General features: G+C 39.6%; 1 protein-coding gene across 1 annotated transcript in view; it reads right to left on the minus strand.

Moving 5' to 3' along the window:
- Nucleotides 1-19,248, minus strand: part of SP4 (Sp4 transcription factor) — a 70,419-nt gene extending 51,171 nt beyond the window's left edge. The window contains exons 1-2 of the mRNA XM_068550521.1: nucleotides 19,146-19,248; nucleotides 17,072-18,623 (exon numbers count right to left, since the gene is read on the minus strand). Coding sequence (XP_068406622.1) covers nucleotides 17,072-18,623; nucleotides 19,146-19,217 — 1,624 coding nt within the window. The 5' untranslated portion in view covers nucleotides 19,218-19,248. The remainder of the gene's footprint in view (nucleotides 1-17,071; nucleotides 18,624-19,145) is intronic.
- Nucleotides 19,249-25,148: the final 5,900 nt, after the last annotated feature.

The raw sequence follows: 25,148 nt of genomic DNA on the forward strand, positions 1-25,148 counted from the left end.
TCTTTGCCATAAAAATTAGAAAATAAATCAGCAGTCCACTATTTTAAAATACAATGTATTAACAGAAAATCTGAGGTATAGTAAGATGAGAAGATTGCCAATGAAAAGATAGTTTGTTATTCAGTTACCAAGAGGAGGGTAAGAGTTACCATGCCCCAGCGGGCCACACCTGGAGGCACCAGGGTGGATCAGGAGGCAGAAGACCGGAGAGGAATTGTGGACAGGAGCCTTTATTGTGGTTTCCACAAAAAGGAAAAGGCACGAGGCAGGAGGAACAGAGGCAGGGGAAACAGGCTTAGGATTGGCCAGTGTGAATAATTTCAAAGGGCTCTGGAGCATGAGGGCTGCCCTTTGTTGTCTGGTACCTGGCCCTGTGATTAGAGCAGGTAGATAGTGGCCTAAAGTATGAGGGCCATAAAGGATGTGGTTGGGGGGTGGGCTCTGGAGTGGTTTGTATTTGAAAAGTACACTCAAGGTGGAGTTGTTTACTATCTCTAGGAACTTGTTAACCCTGGAAAGGGCAGTCCCTCCAGGGTCAGTGAGGCCCCAGATGTCAAAGCATCAGAAAACAGAAAATAAAACCCATAGTTAACGCACCCAATTAAGCTAAGTAACAGAGAAGTCTCACTTCTTTCTACTGGATATTTATTGAACGCTTAATACATTACCAGAATGGCACCGTATGTTGCAACAAAATGAACACGCGATAGAAAATGAGACTGCAAAATACTAAACACAAACACATATTAATTTAGAAGAAAAGAGTAAGGGTAAATGTATAATAATAATAGTTTACATCCATTTAGTGCTTTGCTATTTACAAAACATTTTCACATGCTACTCCATTTAATCCTCAGAAAAACCCAGTTTAGTAGGCATTTTGTTATCCTCATTTTACAGGTGATTACAACTAAGGCTCAAGAACACTAAAGGCCATCCCCACATCATAGATAGTACCTGGCAGACCAGGGAACTGAGGGCAGGTCTTGATTCCTCTCCATCTCTATTTCACCAGCACCACAATGTCTCCTTCATTTTTAGTTAAGCCTACAGTATTATTATGCAGAAACAAATAGCTATTCCTAACCAATGAGAACTGAGTGCTCGATTGCCTTTACTATAACAACCGGGGTAACACATTGAAAAGCATGTAGGATTCCTAATAACATAAATAAATAAATAAATAAATCCTTTACTAGGGATGCTTTTAAGGGATATTTGAAGGCACAATTTTCTTTATGTGTTTTTTAAACTTCTGTATAACAGTTGAGTGCTAGACCTCACATAACCTTTTTAAGACATGATTCCCAAAACAACTCTTTTCTCAGTAATCATGGAGAATTAAATATATACTTTTAAAAGTGTTTCTATAAATTAAAATTAACTTTACCAAATGAAATCCAAGCAAGTATTACATTAAAAATTGCTTTTGAAACTCATTTGTTTAAAAAAATCCTGTTTTATCATTACTTAATTTTTAAAAAATCCCTCATAGAAGTCCCTCTACAAACTCATCTTGACATCAGCACAATCCAGCATTTAAAGAAGTACTTTCTTCCCAAGGTAGCAGCTGGAATCTATATTAAACTCCCCTTTGCCAGTAGTTGTGAGGCTGAAAATGGAGTTCTCCCTGCTTTAATACCCCAAGCAGAAAATTCTGAAGTTTAAACAGATGAAAATACAACTGCTCTTATATGAGACCTCTCTGGACTACAAATCAGCTGTCATATTCTTCACCTTCTAGCACAAGAAGTAAGACAGTTTCTCCTTTGAAACTGAGATACAGAGATCCACCTAACTCTTCTACTTCTAAATTTGTAGATTTTACACTACCATCCATGGGGCAGGCTGACTAGAAATCTAAGTCATGAGGTGCTAGGGTAATAAAATGGTTAGGTGGATTGAGATGGTTACTGTAAAGCTGGAAAGCAGGAAGGCAGCAAAGACAACAGTAAAATCTCTGTTCTGAAGATCAGGAACTAGCTTTTGGAAAGGTTAGAAGGTAATACTGCATAAGAGAGTTCTCTGGCTACTGCGGCAGTATTTGTTCTCACAGGGCTATCGATGCTTCTTGTTGGCTAGAGAAGCTCAGGCCTAGGCAAGCATACTCCCTGGCTTAAAGCGCAGCTGGTCTCTGACCAGGGATCTTCAACGCCTATATCCACCAGCAAGGGCATTCTGAGTAGTCAGATGAGGTCCCAGATGGCGATCTGAATGCCCAAGTGTTTAGGGCCCTGGTCCTCATCTTTGCTGTTGCTGATGGCTGGGCACACGTCTAGTTTAAAAGGATGGCGGCAAATCATTTTCTAAAAAAATTCTGCAAATCCTTAGTAATGACTCAAACCTAGATGAATGACCTTCTTTAAAGGGCAACAGCATTAGATTCAATACCAAATTTGGCTTCAAAGATTTGCCAAAACAAAAACAAAACCTGACATTTTTGAAATACTGACATATCTCTTTCACAGTTTTACTCCAAAAAGTAACCGAATCGATTTAAACACTAAAAATATTGTTAAATGATATTTTTCCTGAGTTTTCCTCTTGGCTCAAATAGGCTTGAAATAAAATGTAAGCACAATTTGGTTTCTACACATTTGTGCTTAAAATTATAGAATTTTTAACACTAAACAAAATTACCTCAAATATTTCATTTTACAAAATACACACAAACACAAATATTTCATTGTAACAAAAGGAAAAAAACCAAGACCTCCATTCCCAAAGGTAACACAACTATTTAATGGAAGAGATAACATGTTACCAGCACAGAGCTCTTTTCTTAAATATGTCAGTTACCTCTGCTCAACACAAACTGCTCATGGAATGAAACATGTTTGCCTTCCAGTTTGCAAATTATACATAGTTATCATTGCCAGCTCAGATAGCTGCCAAAGAATCCTTTAAAAAGCACTGAGAGCTGTCTGAATACTTTGATTTCAACAATCAAGTTTTCTCTGTGACTTGGGGTGAGGGTATAGTGTGAGGAGGTGTGCTAACTTTTTAGGATTACCCCAAAATAGGTTGGTATTCTTAATTATAGGGTAGGGTTAGGAGAACAAGGATGGTGATGAATAGATCCACAGATGTAGAATATAATCCCCTTAAGTTTTTACTCAATATGTTTATAATGAGTAAATGTATATATGTAAATGTGTACACACACACAAACTTACAGATAGACAAAATGAACTCAATCACATCTTTTGAAAATACAGACTAAATTTACTCCGTCCTCATATACTATAAATTTACTCTGGTGTATCAATCTCTTAGAAAATGTAAATTGGTCTTTAACTCTCTTTGGTATTTTGTTACTTTAGAATTGAGGGGGGAAAAAAGAAACCTTTAAAAACTTTTCATGGAAGCAACTTCCTTGGCCCCAAGGACTTATGATAAAACAGCAAAAATAATTTTGAGTCTAGGTGGAACCTGGTTTCCTTCCCCAACATTCCCATGTGTTAATTCTTAACACTGGGCAAATTAACTTTTCTGGGCCTTGATTTTTCTCATCTACTAAAAATAGGAATAACCTAAGACTGATATAAAACAAAACTCACATAGAACAAAGTATAGGACCCATGAGCAGAGAAGAAATATCTACTCTACAATGTATGGTATACACTGTATGGTATATAGTGGCAGATACTCAAATATTGATGTATCTTGTTTCTTATTTATCCAGTAAACAACAATAATAAAGTTATAGCAGCATCCCTGTCAAATGAATAAAGTTATAGCACCATCCCTGTCAAATGAGTTAATGCTACATAAAAATGACATGCAGGATTATCTGAAGAACACAAATTGTATACATATAATTTTTATGATCTTTGGATTTTCTTTAAGTCATGTCTTGGCGATATTTCCTTAAGATAGTAGAAAGTTTATATCTATACTGACATGTCACATCCTGATCAAGAAGCAAATCATGAAAATACAGGCCTCAGGAAGTATATATTTTTTGGTATACTTGATAATTTTATTCATTTTATATTAATATAATTAAATATCAGTGTGTATAAATTAATATAACACAGACATTAATTATCAATATATGCTGATTATATGTAATAATATTGCTTAATACAAATTAACATATTAAATACTAATATTAACAGTTTATAAATATTAATGAAAACGAAATATAAGACTCCTCTGTGCCTTACATTCTTAGAATCTGTTTTTCAAAATTCATTCAAAATTGGTTTATGGTACACATATATTTAGTAAAGGAAACATTCTTATTAGCCTCAAATTCCCTATCAACACAGGATACCACAAAGTAATAAAACCTTTTTTTATTCTAATTCTCTCTGTGGCACATATGCCCTGTGCCCCAAAGGGCGATAAAGAGTCGCGTGCTCACCTAAAGAACTTATTGAACATACTACAACAATTACAGTAAGGTAACTTAAAATCATATTGCTTAGCTGTAAAGATAGTCCTGTTCACCTAGACCAGACTTATAAAATATTTTCACTTACTAGCTGCCTAACTTACTGGCTGTATGCCCTTGGCCAAGATACTAACCTCTGACAGCCTTGGTTTCCTGTTCGACAAACTGAGGTCAGCATCACTACCTTCTTCATAGGACTGCCAAAATTAACTGAGTTAACATATATATAATGCTTAAGCACAATGTCTGACACATAAGACACAATGAATTGTTTCCACAACTGGTCACAGGAAACACACTGCAGTACATAGGGAGTATACGGTGAGAGACCGTAAGTGCTAATGGTGCCAGGGTTCTAGAGACAGGATGTGTTTGGATTAGGTGGCCTTGAGCAAATTATTTACCACTCTAGGCCTCAGTTTTTGCACCTGACAGTACTTAACTTTATAGGGTGTTCTAAAGAGTAAATGAGTTAATATACCAAGTGGTGCATACAGTATCTGGCATACTATAAACATGCAGTAAATGTGAGCTTAAATATAAAACAAACATTAAGGGTTAAAGCACACTTGCTTCTTGTTTCATTCATGAAAGAAAACAGAACGACTTCTTTCCCTAATAGAACATTATGGAAGTGGGAGTTCAGCCCCATGTTATTCAGCCTCATAAGGAACATATCAAGCCTCAAAATACAGATGCTGGGTACCTATTTGCTGACTGAATGTATGGATGCAGTCTGCTAGCAGGGAGTCCATGAAATGGATGAAAGTCTACCAAGAGGTTACTAAAACTATTACCTGCCCTATCATTAAAATCAATTTAAGTACTGACATCCTACCAATGAGGACAAAAGGTGAGAGAAATTCTAGAAATAAAAATACAATGTGCTTTAACTTTATAAAACTAAAAAATAATCAATCTGATTATTTATGAAACAATCAAATTACTCCTTCAACAAGCATATTATCATAGTCTGTCCTATTTATGACAAATATCTGTCAAATGTCAGTGTCTCAAATTGTTTCGTATGTAGATTTAAATATATGGGAAATTGCGTAGGATTTACAAACCACTTTAAGTGTAATTATTTACTTTACATAAATCCAGTTAGTACTCGTCATCATATGCATCTAGTGTCTTCCTCTTCCCTTTTCTCCCTCAAGTCCCTGGCCTAGACACCCTCAACTACAGCAAGGACTTTCCACCCTCTCCCCCAACCCCACACCAGGCACAGGTACCCACTTACCACAGCACAGATCACTATCTGGTTCCTATACTTCTGTGCAAAAAGCAGCTCCGCTTCTGTGAACAAAAAGCTGTGGTGACTTGACTCATTATTACAGAACTGTACGAAACCCTCTATGACTGGCCACGTTATGAGGCACCTACATGGTAACTTCTGAGGGACAGAAACAACCTAGAGACTTTAAACACCTTTGATTTCTCCTCAAAACTTCCCCCACTGCTAAGATTCTCACAGCAACTGTCTCTCAAAACGTATGAAGCAATCAGATGTGTAAGTTCCTGTTATTTAATTTTACTACTCACTTTTCCTTTTATAATCATCAACTCTCATTCCTTTTCAAGTATTTGTCTTGAATCTATCCCAAGGATCTACCCATCCCATTCTCCTATGCAATCAACATTCTCCACCTGTGGGCCTTCCCCTAGTTCAGCATCAGGATTATTTATATTGAGCAATGTTCATTGATGTGTGAAATAGAAAAAAACATACACATAAGACACAGCTCCTGCCTATAGGAGGTTTACAATTCAACTTTAATGTATACTAATATTCCTTATCTAAGCCTGAATTTTGCATTGTTTATAGAAGACTCCTTAACTGAATTTCTGACATGTAAAATCCAACATAACATGAAATAGCCCTCCTCATCCCAACCTTGCAAACTTTTTAGTCATCCTTTTAAGGCCCAGCTCAGTTATCACCCTCTCCATGAAAATATCCCCAGAACTCTACAAGCAGAACGAGTTTTTCCTTCCTTTGGGCTTCTATAACACCTCATTCACAGCCTTTGTAAATCAAATGCCACGTTGTACTTTAATCGATTATATAGTCATTGTATTCCATTAAGTCTAAGATGCAAGTGACCATAAGAAAGAAAAAATATTCTGCTAATTAAACTATGACATGCCTTTGCTTATAAGGTGGATTTCAATTTCCAAGATGTTAAAATGTTAAAAAAAAAAAAAAAGTATGTTTTAGAAGCAAAGAGATATGGTTATGTCTCCGCAACAGGTAATATATTCTGTGAGAGAGGCAAATTTGTCTCACTTCATCTTCAGTTTCTCAATGCCTATTACCATACTTGATACAGAGGAAAGGAACCAGCAAACCTGATGTTTTTACCTAATTCCTTAATACTTATTTCACGTCACCATTCTGTGTACTAAAGAGAGGTTCAACAACCTGTCTTTTGTATTAAGCAACTTCACTGCCATAGCCTTTCTCAAGACCACTGTGAATTAGTGGCTAAATTATTCCAACAACATCCTTTCCACTGGGCTCCTGATTTCTAACTTCTCCATACTTTTATCTATAGAGAAACGCTCTAACAATATCATTTGCAAAACTTTCCATTCAATCTCTTCCATCCACTAGATTCATGTCTTTCAAACTTATTATTATTTTGGCAGAATCTCTTCTTCAAACAAAACGTAAGCACACAGTCCAATAAACACACAACTTCTCTGGCTGAAGCAGGGGTGGCAGGCTGTCCACTGGGCATGCCCTGAGCTACTCTGTGAGACCACTATGCCTCTACGGAGCACACAGATGAGAGAACACAACTCCCTGTGTTAACCATAAGCTTCCACACAAAGGCTCTACCCTTTTCATTCCAGGTTCAACTGCTTGGCTCAAGACATCCTCTCTCTTCACCTCTCTACCCTCAAAGTTTCAAATACCCACTTCCCAAACCAATCTTCACCTCAGAAAGCCCTCCCTGTTTACTGCAAACCACTGATCTCACTTGTCTTTGAGCTCTCCTAGTCATTTTCCATAGCTCAAAACCCAGCACTTAAGTATAAACTCTCATATGCAACTGCAGCAAGCCATATAATTGATTCATGTATGTAAGTCTTATCTCCCCAACGTAAGTATCCTTTTTAGACAGGTGAGTACTTTCAGAGCTTACACAGACAGTACGCAGCAGACATTTTTGTCTTGCTATACTGAAACACACTGCTTCTTTTCCACCTGTACATACACCCCTCCCCATATCCTTAGCTGCACTTCACCAAAGCTTTCTGATATTCCTTTTATACAGATCTCTCTTCTACTTCTGATCTTTAACTCAAGCTAATACCCATATCGAAAACTACTCATTCTCCCACTTTACTACTTCACATTCTTCTAGTGGGCGAGAGTCACCATGTAGAGATTTTTACCAGGTTGCCAACTTCCATATATAGTTTTCTTTACAATATCCAAAGCCTTTTTATACCTATCATCTCATCTGATCTTTGCAGCTCTATGAGGTAAAAAGGGAAGGAATTAATAGCACTATTTTACAAATGAAAAAAGGATTGAAGCTCCAATTATAATATGTTCGCCCAGGATGGAATAGCTAATGGAGAGCAGTACTCTAACAAAAATATAAGAGTTCTAATTCCTAATCCTGTTGTATTATATATTTTAAAACGTTATTTTCCCCTGCTGCCTCAACATCCCCATAAGCAGGCTGTAAGCACCCGGCCCAGGCAACCAGGTGCACCAGTGTGATAAGGGTTGCTCCTGCCACGAGGTTCCCTTCCTACCTTCCCCTGACTGTGACCAAGCAGCATTTAAACACACCAATGAAATCCCCTCACACACTGATCCCTCAATAAAGGCACCTGCCCATGGATTCTTGCTCTCTCTGCTCCCCACCTGCTAGGTTGAGCCAGATCCCTTGGCATCACCTACCTCCCATGTGTGCACCTCCCCTCTCAGTGCACACTGTCTCTCTAGGACCTGTGTGTATAATAAACTTTTTTTCCTGGGCCTCTCCTGTGTCTCCTCTCCTGGTTGCACCTGACTGATGATCACCTAAAAGAACACAAAATACCTGTGATCTAGGAAGCTTCTCAGAGTACATACATCTGCAGTAATAATAAACCTACTACTTGAACTACACCGCTGATCAAGCCCAGACAGTCCCTACTCCTAACTTTATTACCATACCTAAGGCAAAAAGAACTTCATATCGGAATTATTACTTTTTCTATTCAAAAGGGTCTTGGGCCTCAAATTTTTTTTAAAAGAGCCTATGTGCTAGATATTCTGAGTCAAAAAGAAAGACCTACTTGATTTGTTTACTCCACAGGATAAATCAACAAATTTGAAGCTCTGAGCGCTTCCCAGAGTTTGAACTCCATCAGGATACTGGATTTTCCAACTGCTCTCTAAGCCTACTGAAGAATAAGTAATCACATTGTTCATACTAAAGTGTCATTATCAGAAATATGACTATGGTTAAAGAGCTACTGAGATAAAATATCCTAACTACAAATTCAATGTTGGGCACTTTAGTGTATTTTTATAATACTAATGCTTTGGTAGTCACCTAACAGAAGTGCAAATGACATAGAAAAATAGCATCTAAGAGCACAATCAGTAAGTCTAACAAATAACGAAGAACAGAAATCTATTAATTTATGAATTAAAGTATTGCATTTATTTCTTAATAGAATTTATTTCAATTATACTGCCTTTGTAATAAGAAAAACGGTAAATGTGACCCTCAAATCTCCCCTCCACCCCCACCAAACCCCTACTTAGTCACTCATGTAAGTTTAACAAGACTTACAAGGAACTCTCACCACATGCTGGATGGAAGTACCCAGAATAGAACTACATACTCAAATATTCATAGAATCCTAAATTTTAGAATTAGAAGACTCACAGATTATCTAATCAAACCTTCTATACAACACAGGAAATTCTGTATTTTAGTGTCTCTGATAGATGGACACCCAGCATCTAACAACAGGAAGATCACTACTTCATGAAACAAACCATTCCATTACCGCACAGCATTAGCTCATGTGTGTGTACATATACTTACTGTATTGGTTTCCCAGGGCCAAAACATAACAGAACTTTATTAAAAAACAAAAACAACAAAAAATAGCTCTTCACATATCCAAAGAAGCTGTCACACTTTCTCTTATTTTCTTTTAATAACAACCCCCCTCTCTCTGATTATTGCTAGCGTGAAATGTTTTCCCCACGTTTCATCCTGGGAAGCCTTCTTGATATGCTCGCCAGTTTGTCACTGTCCCATTTAAAATGTGCCACACCCAGTATTGTACACAGTATTGCAGAAATGGTCTGACAAGCATAAAGTACAGGAGCTTTACTCTACTCTTAGTTCATATTAAGCCAATAAATCCCAAATCATCTTCACATGTCCTGCTGCCAAACCATGTTTTCCATCTTGCAGGTGAACAATCCTGCCCCCCACCCCTCAACTTTAAATAGAGGATCTTACCTGTTATATTTATGTTGCTAATTCTGGCCCAGCATTCTGGTCTATTAAGATCACTGGGCATCTCAATTCTATGCCCTATCATAATTATTAGCAACATCTCCCGGCTTTGTCTCATCTTTGAATTCAGTAAATAGGTCATCCTTCAGTATAAAATTTGAAAAAAATGTTCAACAGGACTGTATCAAGGATAGAACCCTATGCCGTAATACCAGAGACCTCTACTGAGGTAGACAATCAACATTTTTCATATAATAGAGCAACCAGGTATGAGCCTTTAAAGAAATCATGACTATCAAGGCTGAAATCAAGATACATTGTACTGACGTTACTTTGTATACTCATCTGGAAACTCTAAAGAAAGAATTTAAGAACCTCGTTCCTTAGTGAACCCATACTGGTTCCCAATGATCCCTGAATTCTTTTAAATGCTCAGAGGCCAACTACTCCATAATTCATTCAAGGACTTTGCTAAGGACGGTTATCAAGCTCATTTGTCTGTAGTGTGGCATGTTTTCAAAAAGTGAGGTGCTTATTCATACTCAATTCTTCCATGCTGCATAATTTTTAAGTTACTGATATGGCCTGAAATGAAACCTGAAAGTTCCTTCTGACTTTAGGATAGCATTCGTCTAGATCATCCTGACTTCCAAAGAGCAACTAAACGTCCCCTACCTCCTCACTTACCTTGAATAAATATCTCAGAGTGAGTTACAGCTCTAGTCATCTCAGCTGGAACTGCATTTTCCTCGCTGGGTAACAGAAGCAGAGTGGAGGAGTTCTGCCTTTTCTTGATATTACACCATTTTGCTCAAACAATGAGCATCTCTTTCTTTGATTTAAAGCCTTGTAAGTTGTTTGAAAGAATTTTAAAAGCCTGACTTTATTATGAGCTTCTGTTTAACTGACATTATTCTTAAAACGTCACGTTGCCTTTTGTTTTCATCCTTAATCCTATGCCCCTCCTCCTATCTTCCACATCCACTATTTTGAAATCTGAGTTTAACATGGGGGTCTCCATGCAGCCACACTAGTTTCTTTCACTACTTTCTATCATAATTGTCTGTCAGTGCCACATCGTCAGGGCTAGTAGAAACCTTAACTGCATAGTCAGCATTTCAATTTTCAAAACTGCTTACGCTTTAAGGGATTCAAGTATACATCAGATACAAAAGGGTGAAAAATAGCCTGTATCTGTAGACTTATCCTTCTACCTTATGTCTTGTGAACACCTTGGAATCAGAGATGACTTTACACCATGGCTCTACCACTTACTGGAGGGCAAATTTTTTCTTTTTTTAAAAAAAAATTTTATTATAGTATAGCTGATTTACAATGTTGTGTTAGTTTCAGGTGTACAACAAGGTGAATCAGTTATACATATACATATATCCACTCTTTTTTAGATTCTTTACCCATATAGGCCATTACAGAATATTGAGTAGAGTTCCCTGTGCTATAGAGTAGGTCCTTATTAGTTATCTATTTTATACATAGTAGTGTGTATATGTCAATCCTAATCTCCCAATTTATTCTGCCCCGCTTCCCTTTACCCCCTGGTAACCATAAGTTTGTTTTCTACATCTGCAACTCTATTTCTGTTTTGTAGATAAGTTCGTTTGTACCCTTTTTTTAGATTCCACATATAAGCAAAGCTCAGTCAGGCTATGTGTAAAACAGGCACAGTAATCCCAAGGATACTGTAGGATATACTGAGATAGTATAAATACCTGGCCCAGCACATAACACACTCTAGGAAAACAATAAATGTTTGTTTTCTTCCTCGAATCTCATTTGAAAAAATCCATTTCTAACTACTGTTTGGGAAAAGATGCAGTATCTCAACAGCCCTAGAACTTGCTTACCTACATACAGAATTTACTAATCTCTTCAAGTTCTGAATTTGCTCTTTCAAAAAGGACAAAATTATACCACTGAGATTTCACCATTAAATTCAATAACAAGGAGGCAGACAGAATTGTGTTTTCCACCAATATTATACTCAATATATTAACGCTGAATATCCAGGAATAACAGACACAGTCTATCTGGGAGAAGACAACTCAAGCTGGATACTCTCCCTCTCTGATCCCTAAACCTCAGCTACAGTTACTCATTACCTAGCAAAAGATTTGGATAACAAAGGCAGAAATACAGGAGAAAGACAACTGGAGCAGAAGCCAGGATTCTAGTCCTCACTTTGCCACAAAGTACAAGTCGTTCAACCTTTCTGGGCTTCAGTTTCTTTAGTTCTAAACTACCACTAAGGGATGAGGGAGGGGGAAGGATGCTCATGTAACTTAACTAAGTTACCTTAGTTAACTACAATTTCAGTAAGTCTTTATCTCACCACACACACTTATATAAGTAATAGGTTTCCTTTGCCACAGTTTGCTCATTCACTAGGTAACAAAATGACAAGCATAAGAACATACAATCTTATCTCATACCTAGATCAGAAGGGTACAGGACAGCCCACATATACATAGGCATATGGTCTGGTATCAGGCCAGGTTCCCCCTTTTACTGTCAATCCATACTATGTCATCCCCAAGTACCTAATGTAGCACTGCAGAACCTCTGACCCATATTTCTCCTTTCACTTATAACAGTAAAAACACAAAATTCCTTTATAGACTTTAGCAGCAATAACAAAAGGCTACAACTGGTGAGCAATAATCTCAAAGATCCTTTCAAACTAAAATTCTCTCATTTTGTAAATCTGTGTTATTTGTGCAAGATCTATGTAGAGCAAATTTTCCCTATCTTCCTTCTTGATCAAGCTTCCTTTCTTCCTCTTCAACTTGCTTTTATGCCTGCTCCAATATTTCTTAAGTATTACTTGTTATATATTCCTTGATTTAGATTTGAAAAGCAGATGATTAACACTCTGTTTTCCTTCATTCTCTTATCCTGAAATCCCTCCCAAAGATGCCCTTTTAAAAAATTAATGTGGCTCTACAATGAGTACTTTATCTTCCAAGAAAAAACTTAAAACTACGCAACAATATTGTTATGTCATCATCAACAAATCTTAAAGATCATGCTGTACATTTTCTAATGGGTAAAACCAACTTGGTAGTTCAGAACCCAAATCTTGTACAGGGCACAAGATATAAGTTCCTTATGATGAATTCCAATCTATAACAAAGAGCAGTAGAAGATTTTACAGGAAGAAAATTACAGGAGTAAATGTGACTTCTGTGAAAAAAGAAATAACCAAACACAGGAGACATATGCATATGTATACACACAAACAGACGTGTATATGTTTATATATGTACATATACACATGTGTATATATGTGTATAACATATATGTATATGTTATTTTAAGATGCCTACTAGAGAAATCCAAATTAATACAACATATGGCAAAGGAAAACCATATTTGTATTAAACTTCTAGTCAATTTTCTACTTTTAGTAGCTCTGGAAAAAAGTTTGGTGCAAGAGGTTGATTGTACTGGATTAAATTAGGTTTTTAAATTAAATATAAATGTCAACTACTTCCTTTGGTCTCCATTTTCACCAATAATGAAGAACTGGCTCTCCCATTCCTGGTTCTGTTAATCCCCAAAGAAGGAAAGGAAGGTAAGAGAGAAAGTTCTTGAAGAACCAGCAACATCTTCTCAAGTCTGAACTACCTTTATGTAAGAATTTGCACAGGAATGTTAATTTCCACTAAAACTGACAAAGAAATATCCATCCATCAAGCAAGAACATGATCTATTACCATATGTGATTAGGGCCAAAAATAAACCAAACTGCTGGCCAATGCAAGTTAAAATTTAGAAACCAATGGTCCCTACATATTCGAAATCCTTTAACTAAAGAGAAATAACTCCTAAAGTTCATTTTAACTACGGCACTTTGGCTACCAGAATACATCGTGAAAACAGGTAGTTCTTTTTGAGGAAAACATCATCCCCTCTCCTCACTTAGTTAAAACAAAGGATGTTCTTAAGCCAGCAGCATGATTAGTTATTACCTTTGCTCTTAACTTAAAATAGGATTTCTGCTTTTTCTTCAAACTCCGAATCCCAAAAAGGAAACAAACAATATGTAGCAGGAGTACACGTATTCAGTTCCTACTACAATTCTAACTAACTAAATGCTAGATGCTCAGCCTGGAACACAGGATTTCGAGCTGAGACCAAACCACAGAAACACATTATGCTGAATACATTCTCAAGGAAAGAGGTTCCCCGTAGGATGTCATTAACATTCTTATTTCATAAAATCAAGTATGAAGCGTCCCAGCTTCAAAAACTGGTTTCATTTGATTTACCTTGTATGATTTTTTTTTTTTCCTTTTTCTGTCCATATCATCCAGAACCTTTCCTATACTTCCTGAAATATTATGAGGATGGATGGTGGAGAACTCTTAGCCCCTTGTTCTTGAGCTAGCCATTACATTCTGTCAAAGCTGATAATTTTTTCAAGCCCTGGTAATAGTTGTTATGAATATTTAGAGCAAAAATTTTCCCATAACTCAAACAATACCATTCTCCTAGAGGGGAACCAGGAAATAATCAAAAAGTACTAAAAAGTGAATGGGGACACAAAGTAAAAAAATCTCAACTTCCAGGGCTCATTTATAAAAGGGATATAGGCACTTGTTGCTCGCTCTCTCCCTTTCAGAGATGGTAAAGTACCTGGTGTACCACTCTCAATGTCTTAAAAGCTCAAAACCAAAAGAAATTAATGAAAACAGAGTTAATTCCTTAGCTTCATTAAAACCACTCCAGGGTGCTGCTCCCAATTCCAAATTGCTATCTTCTCCATCACCATTTATATACCTTAATCCAGCAAACATTTGTCAAACACCTATTATGCCAGGAAGTAAAGTAAAATCTGCAAACAACCAGACCCAGATTAACTGCACAGAGTTGTTGAAATCGGGGTACATTTCTGGTCTTTGTAACATGGCTATCTTCTTAAACGATAGAGCATATGTATTAGAACATCAACAAAATTTAAAATCTTTGGTTTCAGGAGAAAAAAACCAACTACATAAAGTTCGAATTTCCTCATACACAAAAGGGCCCCCCAAACCATATAAACTCTTAAAATAAAAAAATTATCCCTGAAAATGCAGGACTAAACACACCTATTGGGAGTGCTCAACACATAGCTAGTCAATATACATTCGTGCAATAAAAACTATAAATGGTACTTGCCAGAGAAATCCACCCTCTGAGGCACTTACGAACTAGGCTCAAAATCCATCACTTCCGAATTTTGCCGTATAGTTCATTGCGGACAACTTGATCCTTGGTTCTCAAACTTAAATGAGATTTACAATCACCTGGACAGTTTGTTTGAAAGGCAGATTCCTTGACCACACCCCCCAAAAACTACAGTTCCAGCAAATAGATCCTGCATTTACCATAATGTATCATTCAAGTGAATCTGAGGCGGTCAGAAGATCATACTCTCAGTTACACCGGCTTACCCTCACAACAGGCAAAGGAAAAACTCTGGGTCGTAATTGATGTCAATTAAAGAACAGAAAAACTATTTCTAACCTAAATTATAAATTATTCAATTCTCTTCATAATTCACTCATGCTTAAAAGGCAAGATGAAATATAAATGAAATAAATTTTGCTTTGACAATACAAATTGTCATTCAACCCACCCAAAACAGACATTTTTCTGAAATACTTAATTTATTGTCAGTGTTTAGAAAAAGAGTAGAAACAAAGCAAGATAAGGACTGTAATCCACAGAAACACACATACAATTGTGCTGTAATAGTCTTAGGGGAAAACGTACCACACTCAAAACGCTCTTTGACTATGCTACTGTGCTGTCAATACAAGAGCCACTATCCATGTGTGGCTATTTAAATTAAAATGAAAGAAAATCAAGTAAAATTAAAAATTCAGTTCCTCTGTTGCATTAGTCACAATTTAAGTGCTCAATAACCACACGTGGCTAGTGGCTAACATACGGGATAGAACAAATATAGATCATTTCCATCATCACAGAAAATTCTGTTGGATACCTCTGGTTTAGAATCAACGGGTATCTAAATAAAACAAGTTACCTCTGTTCTTCTTAATCAGAGAGCTCTATTTGACAACTTCCAAATTTTAAATATATACATCTACTTTAGGTAGTAACTGTAAAACAAGAACCCTAGCATAATTTATCTGAAAGTTGTTTCAAGAAAGGTCATTCAAAAGTGATATGCTTATTCATTTCAGATTATCAAAACAGAAATAATTTAACTAAAGAGGTCTTAAAGTATCAAAGACACCAAAACCACAACTAGGTTTTCATAATCAAATGAAAAGTATTTAATTACTAGAAAACAAAAGGCATTAGATGAAAAAAGACTGGTCCAAAATGATTAAAATACTTAATAAGACTGGTTTTCCAAATACTTCAGAAGTATCTATTTACATGCATTAACAAATAACTGCTTTATAACTGATTTTAAAACGACCTTACTACAACAAATTCAAACTATTGACAGTTTACTGTCTGTTTTTAATTGCCTTCCACCAACTTCACACTAAAAACACCTATAAATAACATAACCATCACAGATTTTACTTAAATATAATTTTATAAGTGAAGGACTATTCACTCAAATCCTGGTTTTAGCAGAAAAGTAGACATAAAAGTTAATGAAACAATTTGCAACTCAAAATTCTCTCTCTCAACTGCATCAATATCTAGTTTAAAACAACACCGTGCAATAAAACGCAAAAGCACGGGCAACAAGATGCGGAAGCATGAGGAGTAACATACAGTAGCATTAAAACTGTAATAGACTCATAACTGTATTATTTCAGCTTTAAACCTACTTTCCCTTAAAGAAAATATAAACATCATTTTGACTAGGGTTCTTTCAGAAAAGTTCAAGTGTACACAAATTTGGTCTCTGAATTACAAAAAATTATGATTCTAATCAGAACGTTTTGCTCCGCAGAAGAATAATTTTATAAAACTCTCCAATGAATTTAACACATAAAACCTAATGCTGAATAGTATAAATGTGAATGGGTCACAGTGATGATTACAGAGTCACGGTACTGAGTGTAATACTCCCGGGTATTTTAGTTTCCTTATGATTATCTGTTTACCTCAGAGGTTTACATCAAATCTGAGTTAGCAAGGAAAAACAATAACCAACCGTTAACAACCAGAGAAAAGATTGCAGTTGACTTACCTGCAACACTGGTGATTGTAACTGGAACTCCTTGCACTTGAACGCCCGCAGCACCCAGGTTGGCAACACTCACTGTCTGAAGATTAGGCACTGATGCAAGCTGGGCAGTATTCAAAGTTATTGGGGCGCCAGCAACAGCCATGGGAGCAATCTGAGCAAGAGTTGTGCCACCGCTTGAAGACACTGGGGTGATGGTTAATTGTTGGGATAACCCAGCATTCTGAACTTGCAAGTTTGAAAGACTCTGAATATTCTGAACCTGCACAGTTTGCCAGCTGATTTGCCCTGAAGGTGTTAAAGTTGGAGCCCTGATAAGCACCTGAGTCGGATTTACTGCTTGAAGTTGAACATTCTGCAAAGGCTGCTGCTGGATGGTCTGAATCGTCTGCCCGGACTGGAGTTGAAATGACTGTGGTGGAATAGCCTGAATTATCTGTTGCTGAGGCTGTTGAATCTGGATCTGTTGCAAGATAGGCTGGCCTACAATTTGCACCTGCTGAAGAGAATTTGATTGATCCTGTGTATTCTGTATTCCATTAGACTGAAGCTGACTGGAGCTCTGGGCTTCAGACTCAGTAGCAGCAGGTGTTTGAGAATCTTCGATGGTGCGTTCAGAACTACTGGCTGATGTGCTTGCATACTGGCCCGTATCTGCTGAGCTCACTAACGTGTCACTGCTGCTCAGAGATGTTGATGCAGTGGTTGTGCAGGCAGTGGAGGAGGAGGGCGATTCTGGCATAGTACTGGCAGAAGCAGTGGTGGTGGGTGTGGGAACTAACTGACTCCCATTGGAAGTCCCGCCATCAGTAGTAGGAGCAGACTGGCCGACCTGCCCAGTCCCTCCTCCAGCGGCCACACTGTTTATCACTGGCAAAGCTAAAGTCACTCCTCCAATGTTAATTGGTAGGGTTGTTACAACTTGAGCCTGAGTACCAGGAAGGGTCTGTAATTGCAGTGGTATTGAGACACCAGGTCTAATTTGGACTGGAACTGTCTGATTTGCCAGGTTTTGAGCAAGAATATTCCCAGAAGCTGTCCTGTTAGCAGCTGTGAGTATAGCTTGATTATTACCTGCAGAAATGAGCTGAATTTGACCCTGCAAATCCTGTAGAGATGAACTACTAGTTGGATTGATTTGAATTTGCTGGCCTTCCACTGTTTGAAGTTGTGGAATCACTTGGTACTGTACACTACCACTTGGATTTTGTACTTGTATGACTTGAAACTGACCAGGGGAGGAAGAATTACCTGATTTAGTTTTTGTGGGAGATGCACTCCCGTTATTACTGCTGGAAGAACTAGATGAACTAGAAGCTGGTTGAGAAACGTTATTTTCTTTTGAAGCGGGAGGAGTGGAGGCAACAAGTTGCCAAGCGTTTCCAGCAAGTTGTGTTGTTACCAGTTCTAGCTGTTGTGGTTGATTTTGAAGTTGCACCAATCCTTGGCTTGGGTCTATAATGATTTGTTGTTGTCCAGTTGCTTGATTTTCACCAGGAGTCCCTATTTTGCTGCAAGTAGCTGCCAGTAAAGCCAGAGGAGAGGGCTGAGAGTCCTACCCAAAATGGGATGGTAAAGGAAAGGGGGGAAAAAAAAAGTGGGCGGATTTAGTGAAGGCCAGTAGCTGGGAGCGGTTTATTTATTTATTTATTTATTTTGACAGCTCTACATTTCAGAACTTATTCAGGAAGTGGCAAAAATCAAAATAAATATTAACAAAACCAATAAGATATAGGAATAAGGAAGCAGATCCCGCACTATAAAGTTTAAATAAAAGGACATTTCTAACAAACTTTCTTGAAGTGTTATTTTCCTAAACTCAAAATGCCCTTGGGAGAATACACACCTTTTTCTTACAGTCTGAGTTCGTTCCTGGTGGAATTTTAAACAGCGATATCCCAAACATGTGAAATCTTTATGAATTTACAATTTAACTTCCTCACTCTCAGAAAGATGCTTTGAGTGGATAAAACATTTTTATTCTGTTCTTCACTTCTGGGCATTTAAAGGGCATAACTCCCCTTTCCCCTTATGTTTCGTGATGAATTTTTTTTTTTTTTTATATGTTTGCTTTTACCTGGGAGCCTGAGGTTTTGGGTTTTTTATTGTTATTCTCTGGCTCAGAGGTTTTCCCTCCTTCTGTAGCCATCGCCGCTGCCGCCGCCGCCGCCGCCGCCGCCTCCTCCTCCTCCTCCTTCTTCTGATCTGCAACAAACACCCCCATACACGACAACAGGTTATTAGGATTATTATTATTCGCCTTCCCCCTCTCCTCTCCTCCCCCTTCCCCCGAACATTAATCTCCATAAACCCGCGATCCACGCACACCGGCAAGGGGTGGGGGAGAAGGAGGGAAGGGAGGAGGGGGATATCACAAAACGTGGTTTGAAACCCGACCCATCGGCTCCAGAGCAACACCCAGAAGGTTGTTCTCTCTCAGACATTAAGACAAAACACAACCCTCCTTCCCTCCCCCTGATTCCCTCCCTCCCTCTCCTCCTCCCCTTAAAGCATCTCAGCGGCCCCGGGGGAGGGGGGAGAACCGAGCAGGGTCTGGGGAGGGAGGGAGGGAGGGAGGCGGTGAAGGAGACCGAGGGGGGTGGAGAATACGTACCGCTCATCCCGCATTAACAGGACAAACCCTCAGACGGAGACACAGGGATAGAGGTGGGTGGGGGTGGGGGCGAGGCGGGAGGAGAGGCCGGTCCCGCCCGCCCGCGGTGGCTCGGAGGAGGCTGTAGCTGGCACAGGCTCTGCCTCTTTTTCCGCGAATGGCCGCCGCTGGGCTGTGGCGTAGCAGCTCCTCTCTCCGCCCGAGCCCTGCTGACTCGCCCTTGATTGACAGCGGCGGCGCGCCGCGCGGGCGGCGGCGCGGGCCGGGGGCGGGGCCAGGGCGGTGCGAGCCCGGCCGACTCCCCACCCCCCTCGGCCTCTCTCTGCCGGAGCCGCCGACTCTCCACCCCTTCCCCCAGCGGATTGGCCGCCGACCTGCCGGGGGCCGGGGCGCTGGGGCCGCCTTCTCTCCACCCCCTTTCTCAGGGTTATTCTTTCAGCAGCTTTTCTTTTCCTCCCGTGGCTACTCCGGCGCTCTTTCTCTCGGCGTTCTAGTTCAGGCGCGCTGCCGGTAGGCCCTCCATACAGCCTAACTTGTTGTCTCAGGATATCCCGCCCCCTACTCATTTCCCAGCGCCCTCCCCTCAAAAGCCGGCTCCAGCATCCCTTGGAATTGCCACGAAAAAAAAAAAGCAGGGCTCTCGTTCAAGGGAAGCGAGAGGAGCGGACGAGGCAGCGTCCGAGCCACCGACGACTCGGCGAACCCGGTGAACTGCCCGCTGCCCCCGCGCAGGGAGCATGGCTTTCCTGAGGCGCATCCGGACCCGGGCGCCCTTTTTCCCTGGTTCGGTCCCCATTGGTTGAGCGCCTAGGTGACGCGCGCTGAGTGGTGGGAGAAAGAGGGCGGGGCGCTGCCGCAAAGGCTGTCGGCCCTTGTAGTTTGCTGTGGCCGCAGCGGCCCCTCCAAGGCACCGCCTTCCCTCCCGCCCCCGACCGAGGCCTGGCAGCCGAACGGAAAGCTGCCCGAGGGGGCGGGGGCGGTAGGGCGTGGCCGGGGCCGAGTGGGAGTTGAACTGAGCGAGGGGGAGGGGGAATGGGTGTTGTTTGCCTGGGCCTATCCGCCGCGCAGAGCTGCCCAAACCACCTCTACCACCGCCTCCTCTGCTCCAAGCCGCTCCCCGCAGGGCGAGCTCACACCCGGAGCGCTCGGCGATTGAGCGGGTGGCGGCGTGGGGAGGCGGGGTTTGCTGTCCTCCGGGTTTGAATGAACCCGGCTTCTTGGAGCGGCGCCTTCGCCTTTCCTTTCTTTGCTCACCTCCCTCCCTCAGGCCCCGTGTTTCAGATCCGAGGCCTGCTTTCCCTCAGAGAAAGATCTTCCATTTTATTTTTTGTCTCTGGCTGGCTGCTGGAGCAGAGCAATGACCCGCCCTCTAAGGTTGCGTTGGGTTTTGCCGAATAGCCCGCGTGCTTGTCGGACTTCTCACTCTATGGGTCTCATAAGATTCTCGAGTGGAAGAAAAGCGCAGCTCCATTTGGGCCAGCCCTGATCACGGTTCAGCATAAGCTTCTGGGCAGGTGGAATTCACATCTGGCTGCACAAAGCACTTGAACAATCTCCTGACCCAGCTTTCCTCCAAAGTCCTGAAGTCAGGATGATGCCATGCAATGTAATAATCGCCTGATTAAACGTACCAAAGGTGGAAGTGAATTGCTAATGTAAACACTGGCCTTGGGGACTAGGCGCCCTTACACACCGAGGCGCACAGCCATCCGCTCCCTTTTTACATGGGCTCCACACACAGCCTTGAGCGTTTTTCTCTCATGCCGGAGGCCTTACATGCTGCAAGGGTGAGGAGGTCCCAGGTGCTGCATTTGACTGGCATTTCCTTTGCTTGTTAAAGTAATTGCAATATTGGCTGATGACAAAGCCAGCAGTGCAGCAAGACAAAGCAATTCAAATAAAGAATTAAATAGTATTGTCTACCCCTTAAAAAATGAGCCTAAGATCCGTAATAACCTGCTTTTCCCCCATCATATACAATATAGAAAGCTCAAAAGAGCTTCTTGCATTTACAGATATACTGTCTATCCTCCAGTCCTTTTTTTTTTTTCCCCCCCAGTTCACTATGATGAATGAAGGAAGACATTTTGCAGTCTTATGAATTGGGGCATTCCTTGTAGTTTTTCTTATCTTACAAAACCTGCCTCAGAGGGGCAATGTCACTGGCTCTGAACATGGGTTAAAAAAAGAACGTGTATCCATTCAGTGCGGATCTAAAAAGTGTCCTAAATATTCTGCACCCTATAGATAAGTGGTAATACTGGTAATTCGTGAAACATAGTGTAGGGGAGGAAAAATCATTTTTCCTCTACCCTTTTGAGTTTTTAGCTGAGATGCCCCTCCTCCCCCCAGTAAATCAAAGATTAACAAGAGAAAAAACCATGTTATTAACATGTATGCCTTAAGTATACATGTGAGATATCCACAGTAAAATGAATAACTCCTTAAGGTGTCTTAGAATTCGGACTTAAATATCATCTTAGGGAAAGGGGAGAGGTAATGTAGCCCTCTTAGGGGAGAAAAAATAATTTTTAGGAAGGATGAATGGGCCCATAGTGAAATAGTCTGTGACAAAGTTGTCTGGGTGTGATATAGACTTTAAGTCCCTGTGTTAAGAGTCAGTCTATCCTGGTTGATGAAACCTGGGGCAGGTGACCTAAATTAATCACTTCTCAGGCACCATCATTTTATGTATTTAACAGAAGGTTTAGCTAGATAAGATAGTTCCAAAATTACAGTCATTCTTACCCCACCTTCCTAAGTTAAGCTATATACCATCTATACTATGATTTACTTAATGTTTTTCTTTAAACCAATTTACCTTATTTCTAACATAATTAATTTAAGAAGTTGATATCACCATGGAAGTAGAAAGCCAGTATCATTTGCCGTAGAGGTAAGTGTAAATATAAATTCAACAAAATTCTCAGCCTCAAGTCTTCGAAGGTGGTTTCTTCCCAGAGGATTCCTTCTTACATGCATATTGGCCATAGAACAGTGGCTTTCAAACTCTTTTAATCATAACCCACAGGAATAAATATAGTTTATATCATTACCTGATAGTATACACACACACACACACACACACACACACACACACACACACAGGAAATGAGCATTTTTATTCAAACTATTTAACAACAACATTGAGCACTGACAGATCAAACTCTGCCTCGATGCTTTAACAGTATCCTAGAGGCCGCCAGCATTGCCCTGGTAGATGCTGAGGAGAGCTCCAGAGGGTGAGGAAACAATGTTGGGTGTAGGGAGGGGACTTGGACACTAGTTATTTGTTCAGCGGTAACAGCTTTTAGAGACATATCAATATGTATTAGTTGAATATCAACGAATTATGTTAACTGAAACAAAGCTTCAAGAAAAAATCGTCTTCCTACTCTTCCCTCTCTCCTCCCTTTAAAAAAGAAAAAAACTGTAGGAGCAACCCAAAATTTGGGATTTTTTTTTCTCGCTCCCACCTTTGTGGAGCAGAAAGTTCTTATTTCTAATTACACTGTAGAACAAGTCTAGAATCTAGGTAGATTTCCTGTGCATTGCTCTGCATACCTAAATTAACTCCCAGTCTACATTTGGAAGAATGCTGCTGGAATTTTTCACAGTTTTCTTCCAGATATAAGCTATCTCCTGGTCCCCACTTTCTAGGACCTGGCATTTTTCAACTGACCATTCATTCATTCAGTCAACAAGTCTTGAAAGCTCAGGTAATCATACTGAAACCACAATGCCCCCCCCCCGCCCCCCGCTCCCCTGCACCAGTGCAAGCCCTTAGCCCTTTGAGGGCAAAAGGCCAGGGCTTTTAATCCCCCACAATGCTAAGGATATACTTAGTAAGACTTTACTAAATATGTTTATGAATGAATGTAATAGAAGCAGTTCCAGAGAATACTTAATAGTACAGGAGAAGAAACTAGGCCCAGACATAACAGGTGACTTGAATGGAAAAAGGGACCAATTTTGAGTGTCTCCATCAGCAAGCTACTTGTTGAAATAATTGTGAAACGGCTTCATTTTGGCTTTAGGAAGCAGAAAACAGAAGTTCTGGAGAAGCCACAAAACAGAGAAAGATCAAAGTTTAACATCCACCTCTGCTCCAAAGTGTATTAACTGAGAGTATAGCCAACCAGGAATTAGATACAAGCTCAGTGAACATATTTCATTTAGGACAGTAGCTTCATTTGTATGTCTAGGAGACCATGCATAATCCCTATCATAATAAAACCCTGGTAGTTTACTAAATTATACTAAAAAAAATAAATTCCTTAAATACCAACAATAACTGTTTTCAAAAACCAGAGAAAGTTTTAGAAATTTAATTGTAATATAATTGGGACCCAGATATAAGGCATTATATATTGAAATAGGTAAAACAGGTGACTGTACATGTGTAGGCCTTTTAAGAGTTACAAATAATGTTTGTAACCAACACTGTCAACTAGTAAAGATAGACTGTCAGACTGCTTATATTTCTCCAGCAAGAGTTGATAGCATTACTGTTCCTCATATTCATGTAGGTCTTTCATGGATTGTTCACGTACTTCAGAAGATTTATTGATAATTCACAATTTTTAAATGAATAAAGTTTATGATTTTAACCCAGTAACATTTATTGTTAATTCATAGAACATAATTAATAGCTATTGGCAGTTAATGGGACATAGTATAAACACCTATTCAACATTTAAATCAATTTATGTAAGTAAAGGAATATTATGAGGCTCATTGTTGCCACAGAACAAAAGATATTTTGTCAGTGTAGAAGTTGAGACATAGATAAATTAATTTTCTTAAGACTATGGTAAAATTAGTGATTAAATATCTTTAAATATAGAGCACAAATGCCTGGTGTGTTTGCAGTTGTAACTTTCCAAAGCATGCCGATTCCATATGCTCAATTTATTATGTTTTTTGTTAGTAAAGGAATCTCACATTGGATTTTTGTTTAAAGAGTATAGGCACTGGAATCCAACACTTGGATTTAAATTTTCGTCTGCTAATAAAAGTGCAGCCTTGTACAAGTGACTTTATCCCCTCTGAATCTCATTCCTTCATCTATAAAATGGCAAAGATGATAATATTACCATCTCATTCCTTGTCAAGAATCAAATGAGATTAAAAGTTCTTAGGATAGCGGGGAGACCTTCAAGATGGCAGAGGGGTAAGACGTGGAGATCACCTTCCTCCCCACAAATACATCAGAAGTACATCTACATGTGGAACAACTCCTACAGAACACCTACTGAATGCTGGCAGAAGACCTCAGACTTCCCAAAAGGCAAGAAACTCCCCACGTACATGGGGCAAAAGAAAAAAGAAAAAAACAGAGACAAAAGAATAGGAACGGGACCTGCACCTCGGGGAGGGAGCTGTGAAGGAGGAAAAGTTTCCACACACTAGGAAGCCCCTTCACTGGTGGAGACAGGGGGGTGGTGGGGGAGGAAGCTTCAGAGC

The sequence above is a fragment of the Eschrichtius robustus genome, chromosome 8 (genome assembly GCF_028021215.1).
Source record: "Eschrichtius robustus isolate mEscRob2 chromosome 8, mEscRob2.pri, whole genome shotgun sequence".
In the NCBI taxonomy this organism is placed as follows: Eukaryota; Metazoa; Chordata; class Mammalia; order Artiodactyla; family Eschrichtiidae; genus Eschrichtius; species Eschrichtius robustus.